Below are 8,439 nucleotides of genomic sequence, written 5' to 3'. Positions count from 1 at the left end.
CAGGGCCAGGGCTGAGCAGCAGGGCAGGGCCCCTGAGTCCCTGGGCCTCACTTGGGTGTAGGCTCCACCCCGGTGTAAATGGAGTGACTGGATCGACACCGAATCCTAGTGCCTGTTCCTGGTTTCCTGGAGCCGCAGGCCCTGTGCCACCCTGTGCCCTGACACGGCCTGGCGAGGACCCCCTGCCGTCACAACCCGCAGGCGGGGGGTGCCAGTGGCACCAGGGGTGTTTTCCTTAATTAGAGCCCTTTTCATTAGAGTAATTAAAGCGAGCAGCCGCAGCAGAGAGCGTTTAGTTAATGCGCCAGCGCGGGAGGCACTGCTCCCAGCATCAGCTCCGCTCTCACCCGTGCATCTGTGGGCGGCACCGCTGGCGGCACAGGCGGGCACGGAGCAGGCCCCTGGGCCAAGCCGAGACTGGGCCAGCTGCGGCTTGGCCAGGGACCAGGACTTGGCTGGGGGGCAGGTTGTGGCGGGGGACAGGGCACGGGGCCAGGTGTCCCCCCCTTGGCATGGCGGGGCAGATCCTGCGCCGTGGGGAGGCCGAGCCCCCCGGAGCCGTGCCCGGGGCGGGGAGCTGGCTCGTGGGCGCAAGCAGCTGGGCCGGGCAGGACGTGGTTGACCCTGGGCACGGGCAGCAGGCTGGGGCCACAGCTGGCTGCAGGCCACGGAGAGGTCGGAGCCCCAACACCCTCCCTGAAGCCCGGCGGCCTCACAGCAACAACAGGCCTCAGCCCGCGGGGCCCGTCTCACACAAACGAGCACGGGGCAATTAGCAGGCGCTGGGGGGAAGGCAGTAATGAGGACCCGGGGGGGGCGGTATATCAGGCTCCTGTGTGCAGCCGTCTCTAAGCAACCCGGCAGCGTCTCCGGTGCCAACAGGCCGGTGCTGGGCATGTGCCCACCCTGCCCGCACGCCCGGGGCGAGCGCTGGGGGGGTACGGGGCGCTCCGGGCAGGGGTCTCCAGGCTCAGCGCTCTGCGACCGGCCAGTTGGCAACAGCTGCGTAGGGCAGGGGAGACTGAGCCGTGGCAGCTCTCGTGGCAGAGGCCGACACGGGGCCCTGGGTGCCCCCAGCCGCCAGTGCCGGGGGTGGGCTGCTCTCAGCCCTGGCACACGGGGGTCTTGGTGCCACCTGCTGTGGGGCCTGGAGCTGCCCAGCGGTCAGAGGGGCATGGGGGTCCCAACTCCCTGGAGCCAGGGTCCAGGCTCCCGCCCTCCAAGAGCACGGCCCCAGGCAGGGGAGAGCCGGTGGGGCTGCTGCTGACCCCTCGGCCCCCGGGCAGGTGGACATCGAGCAGCTGGACCCCCGGGGCCGCACGCCACTGCACCTGGCCACCACGCTGGGCCACCTGGAGTGCGCCCGCGTCCTGCTGAAGCACGGCGCTGACGTGGGCAAGGAGAACCGCAGTGGCTGGACGGGTGAGCGGGCGCCGCGCTGGGCCGGGGCCTGGGCGTGATGGCGGGGAGCGGGTCTGGGGCCGGGGCCGTGCCCGCCCTGGCAAAGCTGACCTGCCCTGGACCCAGTCCTGATGCCCATCTGCACCCGGCAGTGCTCCAGGAAGCCGTGAGCACCCGGGACCTGGAGCTGGTGCAGCTGGTCCTGCGTTACCGCGATTACCAGAGAGCTGCCAAGCGCCTGGCGGGCATCCCCATCCTGCTGGAGAAGCTGCGCAAGGTACGGGCGCCCCCGCCCCACCCCTGTGCCCAGCCTGGTGGCTGGACGGGGCTGGCGCGGGCCCCTCTCACCTGCCCCCTCTCCTCCCTCCAGGCCCAGGACTTCTACGTGGAGATGAAATGGGAATTCACCAGCTGGGGTGAGTACCGGGCTGGATCTGGGCAACTGTCTTGGGGACCCCCCCTGCCGCCGGCCAGCTGCCCCCTGACCCGTCCATGCCTGCCCGTCCGTTCCTCCATCAGCGCCTGCGAAGCCGCCTGCACCCCGGGGGCTGGGGGCAGCCCCTTCCCGCCCCCTAACACTGCCGCTCCCCCAGTGCCCCTGGTCTCCAAGATCTGCCCCAGCGACACCTACAAGGTGTGGAAGTGTGGCCAGAACCTGCGCGTGGACACCACCCTGCTGGGCTTTGACCACATGACCTGGCAGCGGGGCAGCCGCAGCTTCGTCTTCCGGGGACAAGGTCAGTGCGGCCCCCTCCCCGCCCCAGCGCTGGCCGGCGCGGGCGCTCACCCTGACGGAGCCGGGCGCAGGGTCCCAGACCGGCATCGCCAGTCAGGAGCCAGCGGGCAGAGCCTGGGGGGCTGGGCGGAAGGAAGCAAGAGCAAAGCAGCGTGGGCACCCGCCCCCATGCTAGCCCCTGGCACGCCCTTGCATGTGTGCACACGCAGCCCCTCACCCTGCCTCGCATGCGCGTCTCCCGTGCATGCACCCAGCCCCCGCACGTGCCCACCCAGCCGGGCAGCCCCTGCTCGTGCCTGACCACAGCCCCCTGCTCCCCCAGACACCAGCGCGGTGGTGATGGAGATCGACCACGACCGGCGCGTGGTGTACTCCGAGACGCTGGCCCTGGGCAGCCACGACCGCGAGGTGCTGCTGGCTGCCGTGCAGCCCACCGAGGAGCAGGTGATGGGGCGGCTCACGGCGCCCGTCGTCACCACACAGCTCGACACCAAGAACATCGCCTTCGAGAGGTGGGTGCAGCACAGCCCGCACCAGGGAAAGGGCACGGTGGGGAGGCCGCGGGCTCGCTGGGGGGTGAAAGTGCCATGCCATGGGCGTGCCAGCTCAGGGCAGGACCAGGCCACGGCTCTCAGCCGCCTCATCTCGCCGTCAGGAACAAGACGGGCATCCTGGGCTGGAGGAGCGAGAAGACCGAGACGGTGAACGGCTACGAGACCAAGGTGAGGGGCAGCACCAGGGGAGCTGGGGCAGCAGCGCCGGGGCCAGTCCTTCCAGGTGCCCGAGCTCTGCCAGCAGCCTTGGTGCAGACTGAGCTGCGGCACCCCAGGCGGTGAAGCTCCCGGGGCGGCACGGCTGCCAGGGTGACATCCCAGGGTGCAGGGCCATGCCCACGGGCAGCCGCAGCCTGCGCCACTTGCTCTCCTCGCCCAGGTCTACGGCGCGTCCAACGTGGAGCTGATCACGCGGACGCGGACGGAGCACCTGTCCGACCAGCACAAGGGCAAGAGCAAAGGTAAGGCCCGGTCCGGCATCTGCACAGGGTCCCCTCCCGCCTGCCCGTGCAGGCTGAGCTGCCAGCTGCCCTGTGTCCCGCAGGCAGCAAGACGCCGCTGCAATCCTTCCTGGGCATCGCGGAGCAGCACATGGGCCACAACAACGGGGTGAGTACCCGGGTGGACGCTGGCCAGCCTGCCCACCTGCCCCCTGCCCCCACCTAACGTGGCTCGGGGCCCCGTGCAGACGCTGATCACGCAGACCCTGAGCCACACCAACCCCACGGCCATCACGCCCGAGGAGTACTTCAACCCCAGCTTCGAGCTGGGCAACCGCGACATGGGGCGGCCCATGGAGCTCACCACCAAAACGCAGAAGTAAGGCGGCCGGTGGTGGCGGGGTGCGGGGGCAGGCCTGGCCTGCCATGGGCAGCGCCTGCCCTGCCCTGGCTCCGGCCGCGTGTCTCCCGCAGGTTCAAGGCCAAGCTGTGGCTGTGCGAGGACCACCCGCTGTCCCTGGGCGAGCAGGTGGCGCCCATCATCGACCTCATGGCCATCAGCAACGCGCTCTTCGCCAAGCTCCGCGACTTCATCACGCTCCGCCTGCCGCCCGGCTTCCCCGTCAAGATAGGTGAGGCTTGCGGCTGCTGCCCCGGTCCTGCAGCCCGCGCCATGCCCCTGGCTGTCCCCAAGCCTTCACACCTCTGTGTCCCGCAGAAATCCCCATCTTCCACATCCTCAACGCCCGCATCACGTTCGGGAACCTCAACGGCTGCGACGAGCCCGTGAGCTCCCTGCGCCGCAGCCCCAGCAGCGAGGCCCCGTCCCCCAGCAGCGACTCCTCCAGCGTCAGCAGCTCCAGCTCCCTGAGTACGGGCCGGGGGCAGCGCGACCCCGGGCTCCAGGGACCGTCTACAGGCTGGGCCGAGGGGAGGGGAATCCTGGGGCTCCTATTGGCACCCCTGGCTGAGCCCCGCTATTTGCCTAAGCTATGGGGAAGGCTGGCCCAGCAGCCGGTGGGAACCAACCTAGCCCCCAAGCATGCTGGGAGCTGGGCACGAGCCAGAGCAGGGCATGCTGGGATGGGTAGTCCACATGGCACCCCCAGCCTCCCCCGTGACGCGTGTGCCCGGCCCCGCAGCCTCATGCCGGGCGTGCGAGATGGACCCATCACTGTTCGAGGTGCCACGGGGGTACAGCGTGGTGGGCAGCCACCCCGACACCACACGGGAGGACGACGACGACCTGCTGCAGTTCGCCATCCAGCAGAGCTTGCTCGACGCCGGCAGTGAGTACGACCAGGTGGGTGCTGTGTCGCGCCGCGCTGTGCCCCCACACTGCTGCGAGAGGCCCCGTTTGGTAGGGCCTGCAGGGAGGCAGTGCAGAGGCCAGTGAGGGGGTAATGCGCTGCTGCGTGCTCCTCATTGCAGGTCACCATCTGGGAAGCACTGACCAACAGCAAACCGGGCACACACCCCATGTCCCACGAGGGCCGCCGAGCAGACAAGTGGGTAAAGCCTGGCCAGCCCCTGCCCGAGTCCCCCGGGGCGCCCTGCCCTCCTCACCCGTCTCCCTCCCCGCAGGACTCCCCAGCACACGCCGCCCCCCCGGCCAGCCGCCCCCCAGCCGCCACCGCCGGCGAGTGGGGGTGGCGGAGGACCCAGCCCTGCGCTGGGCAGCTACGACCAGCAGTTGCGCCTGGCCATGGAGCTGTCGGCGCGGGAGCAGGAGGAGGCTGAGCGGCGCACGCGGCAGGAGGAGGAGGAGCTGCGGCGCATCCTGCAGCTCTCACTCACCGAGCAGTAGCCCTGCGCCGGCGGCGGGCTCACCCGCTCCTGAGCGGGGCATGGGGGCCCCCATGCTGCGCCGCAGAAGGTGGACGAGACGTAGGCTGGCCCGACAGCACACTGAGCCACGCGGGGACCACGCCAGCAGGACAATGGGTGGGGGATGCTGGGGCTCCGCTCTGGCCTGGCCCCCCATGCACGTGCTGGCCGCGGTGCTGGTCCCAGAGCCCCCTACCCAGCTGGGGTGGGTCCTGCTGGGTTTGCAGGGGACGGGAACAGACAGGGCCAGGCCGGGTTCAGCTCCTGGAGCTGCTCCCGGCCCTGGGGGGCAGGACGCAGTGGGGAGGGGGGGCATACCCCAGTGCTCAGGGCAACGAAGCAGGAGTCCAGGGGGCTGCAGGCAGCAGGGACCGTGTCTGACTCTCCTGCGCCGCATGGGCAGGGGCTTCTCTCCCCAGCAGCTGCAAACTGGGGCCCCCGGCCGACCCGCTCACCCCTGCACCCTATAGCACACTGGCTCTCGGGGCAGGGATGCCCCGGGGCTGCCACCTCCCCCGGCCACTAACTGTGCACTGAGCCCACGGCCCCCAGCCCAGCCTGGCGCAGGGGGACGGTGCGAGTCCTGGGGCCGCCCCACGCCACTGGCGTTCCCCAACACGGCCGCTCCAACAGCATCAAGTGCACTTACCCAGGAGCCACCAGCCCTGCCGGGCACTGCCCCGGCTGAGGGAGCCACCACTGCCCGGGAGCCAGTGCCCAGGCCAGCCATCGCCTGGCGTCCCCGGGGCAGCCCAGTGGGGCAGGGCAGGGGCAGGAGGAGCTGAGGGCACCCTGGGCAGAGGTGGGGTGGAGTCTCTGGGGTGCCCCATCCTCTCCCCGCAGGGGCTCCCCCACAGTGCCCAGCATCCCCACAGGCCCCTGCGGCAGCACACCCCCGATAAACCCGATGTCAAATGGTGCTAACTCCCACAAATGCCCTACGGGCCAGGGCCGGCTCGGAGGCTGCTGGGCCCAGGGGCCGTGAGCCCTGCAGGGAGCCGGGGCAGGGGTGCAGGTCCTGGGGGGCGATGCTGGGGCAGGGACTTTTCTTAACTAACCCTCCCGCACCAGGAGCAGGCCAGGACGCTCGGCCGTGAGAGCAGGGCCCCGGTGGTCACCAATAAACTGTCTTTCCCGTGTCTCTTGTGCCGGGCTCGTGGCCTCGCCAGGCTGGGGAGTGGGGAGAGTCCAGAACCAGCTCCCTGCATAGCCGCGGGGAGCGGGGGCACCCTGGGCAAGTCAGGATGCAGTGGCTGCTGGGCTCCCGAAGCCCCTGGGCCGTGTCGGCCCCACCAGGCAGCTCAGAGCGGGGGTTGTAGGCCCCCCCGGGTGGCTCTGGCCCCGATGCCCCCCACGCTTGGGCATGGACCAGGCAGGCGCAGTCGGAGCATTTAGCCATTTATTAGCGCAGGGCCGTGAAGGTGCCACGGGGGCGGATGGATGCAGCCTCGAGCGCTCCCTGAGCTCGCTGTGGCCCCAGCGGGGCTCAGCACCCTGCCTGCGGGGCACTGGCTGCACCTGTCTCACCCCCACCCTGGGCAACGAGATGCCCCCGACTGGCTCTGAGGCCACAGGTGCCCCAGGGACACGTCCACGGCTGGCCCGGCCTCTGCCCCCCACAGCCCCCCCGGACCCCAGCTGGGTCCCTAAGTCACTGGCTCTGCCCGTGAGGGTCCAGTGTCCTCAGAGCCACTCCTGGCACCCGGGCCAAGCTGGCCCCAGGCTGCCCACCCCCAGGGGCTGTACCCCCAGCACATGCAGCACAGTGGCCCTGCCCCACGGAGCAAACCAAGGCCTTTCCCTGCAGCACCCAGCCCCTGGCCTAGGGACCTGTCCTGCACCCCACACCCCGCAGTCCATCGCAGGGCACAGCCATGTCTCGCCAGGGGCCGTGGCGGGGAGCGTCCCCAGGAGAGGCCCGGCTGGTACCAGGGTGGCTGGGGGCACGCGCCCCCACAGCCCCGGGAAAGAACACAGCTCGGCCTCCCCGCTCGGGCTTGGTTTTAATCCCGTCAGCAGGGCTGGGCCCAGTCCTGGCCGGCCGTGGGGCGGGGGCCACTAGTCCGTGCCGTTGGTGAACTGGCCCAGCTTGTGCTCCAGCTCGGAGATGCGCTTCTCCTGGGCCTGGACAGCCTGCCGCAGCACCCGGATCTCCTCCAGCAGCTCCTCCAGCGTCAGGCGCTGCAGGGGGAGCACGCACGTCACTGCCGGGGCCGTGGCCGGGCAGGCACCAGGCCTCCCCTTCCACCCATCAGGCACTCGCCGCAGCTCGGCCCTGGCACTCACCGAGAAGTTGGTGTCGCTGGAGGACTGGCTGCGGCCTGGTCCCAGCGGTGGCCGGTTGTCCAGCACATTCTTCCTGACCACCTTGAGCTCGCGGTTCTTGACAGGCACGTAGCCGTCACGCAGCGAGACGAGGATGGGCTCCGCGTCCTTGCCCGAAAGCCACTCATCCGCCTCCAGCGCAGGCTCGGGGCCCGGCGTGTCGGGGTACAGGTCATCTTGGAAGAGGTCAGACTGCAGGGAAGCCAGCCACGGCCCGTGACGGGGGAGCCAGGCCCCGCAGGCCCCACCCCGCCCCGCCTGGGGACCCGGGACTGGGCAGGGCAGGCGCCCGCGCCACTCACCTTCCGTGGCACCGTCATGGCAATGGGCTCGCACTTCCGCTCGTGCAGCTTGAAGAACCTGTGCGGGGCATGGGTGCAGTTGTGGGTGCGGCTGCCTTGCAGGGCACCCTCCCCGCCGCGAGCCCTGCAGCCCAGTGCCCCATGGCAGACATGCGGGTGCAGGCTGGGCACAGCGGCAGGGACATGAGAAGTCCCGCCACCGTGCGCCCCACTCACCGGGCGATCTCGCACTTGCTGACGTCCAGGCCCCTCTTGGGCATGAAGCCCATGCCGCGCTGCGGCTCCTTGCTGCTGTAGGTGCTCAGGTAGTGCACGTAGGGCGGCTCATCCGTGATCTCGAAGTACCGGATGCTGCTGTCCCCCTGCCCGCGGGGGAGGAGGGAAGGGCCAGGCATCAGGTGCGGGCAAGGGGCTGGGATCCCTGCACGCTGGCTGGTGCGGGGCTGGTGCCCGGCAGGAGGAGCAAGCAGGAGCCGCCCGGAGAGCCCGCGGGCTCAGGCCCCGGCTACCTTGCCGCACAGGTAGACGATGCTGGAGTCGGGATCGTAGAAGGGCAGCAGCACCCCGTTGCTGGTGTCCATCTCCTGCAGGGCGATGGGCTCCTCGAAGCTCTTCTGCGGGGGCAAGGGGGCGGTGAGCATGGGGGCACCGCTAGTGTCACACACCTGCTCTGTTCCCTGCATGCCCAGGTGCACCCCCAAAGAGCCCCCGCCTGGGGCCCTCACTGCCCCAGGATGCAGTGGGGCTGTCCCCAGCTCTCGGCCTCCCTGTAGCCCCAGCTCTAGAGCCCACCGCGGCTCATCCCCGAGCCCCCCAGGCACCCCCCGCCCCCAGCAGCCTGGCACAGCTCCCTT

The 8,439-nt window shown here is 70.4% G+C and overlaps 2 protein-coding genes across 4 annotated transcripts in view; one reads left to right on the top strand and one right to left on the bottom strand.

Annotated features, from left to right (window-relative positions):
* Window positions 1–512: 512 nt before the first annotated feature.
* Window positions 513–6,097, top strand: ANKRD13B (ankyrin repeat domain 13B). The gene is made up of 15 exons (XM_019510964.1): window positions 513–580; window positions 1,202–1,422; window positions 1,554–1,678; window positions 1,772–1,817; window positions 1,995–2,138; window positions 2,460–2,649; window positions 2,793–2,859; window positions 3,071–3,152; window positions 3,236–3,300; window positions 3,380–3,510; window positions 3,606–3,763; window positions 3,850–4,002; window positions 4,274–4,434; window positions 4,563–4,639; window positions 4,716–6,097. Exons 1-15 carry the CDS (start codon window positions 513–515, stop codon window positions 4,936–4,938), a joined length of 1,911 nt encoding a protein of 636 aa, XP_019366509.1. The 3' UTR covers window positions 4,939–6,097.
* Window positions 6,098–6,850: 753 nt separating this feature from the next.
* Window positions 6,851–8,439, bottom strand: part of CORO6 (coronin 6) — a 10,580-nt gene continuing 8,991 nt past the window's right edge. The window contains exons 6-10 of one of the 3 annotated variants that reach the window (XM_019511245.1): window positions 8,095–8,199; window positions 7,802–7,947; window positions 7,586–7,643; window positions 7,245–7,475; window positions 6,851–7,139 (exon numbers count right to left, since the gene is read on the bottom strand). In XM_019511245.1, coding sequence (XP_019366790.1) covers window positions 7,017–7,139; window positions 7,245–7,475; window positions 7,586–7,643; window positions 7,802–7,947; window positions 8,095–8,199 — 663 coding nt within the window. In that variant the 3' untranslated portion in view covers window positions 6,851–7,016. The remainder of the gene's footprint in view (window positions 7,140–7,244; window positions 7,476–7,585; window positions 7,644–7,801; window positions 7,948–8,094; window positions 8,200–8,439) is intronic. The other 2 variants (XM_019511246.1, XM_019511244.1) reach the window with 2 other exon arrangements.

This window comes from Gavialis gangeticus, unplaced genomic scaffold (genome assembly GCF_001723915.1).
Source record: "Gavialis gangeticus isolate Ggan-Ray unplaced genomic scaffold, GavGan_comp1, whole genome shotgun sequence".
NCBI classification, from domain to species: domain Eukaryota; kingdom Metazoa; phylum Chordata; order Crocodylia; family Gavialidae; genus Gavialis; species Gavialis gangeticus.
Note: the sequence above shows the minus strand (reverse complement) of the source record. Positions and strands in the feature narration are given on the sequence as shown.

Excerpts from the sequence above, each read along its gene's own strand:
- ANKRD13B (XM_019510964.1), top strand. The coding sequence starts at position 513 with ATGGCGGGGCAGATCCTGCGCCGTGGGGAGGCCGAGCCCCCCGGAGCC. Across the intron at positions 1,423-1,553 it reads GAACCGCAGTGGCTGGACGG|TGCTCCAGGAAGCCGTGAGC; the intron begins GTGAGCGGGCGC and ends TGCACCCGGCAG. Across the intron at positions 1,818-1,994 it reads ATGGGAATTCACCAGCTGGG|TGCCCCTGGTCTCCAAGATC; the intron begins GTGAGTACCGGG and ends CCGCTCCCCCAG.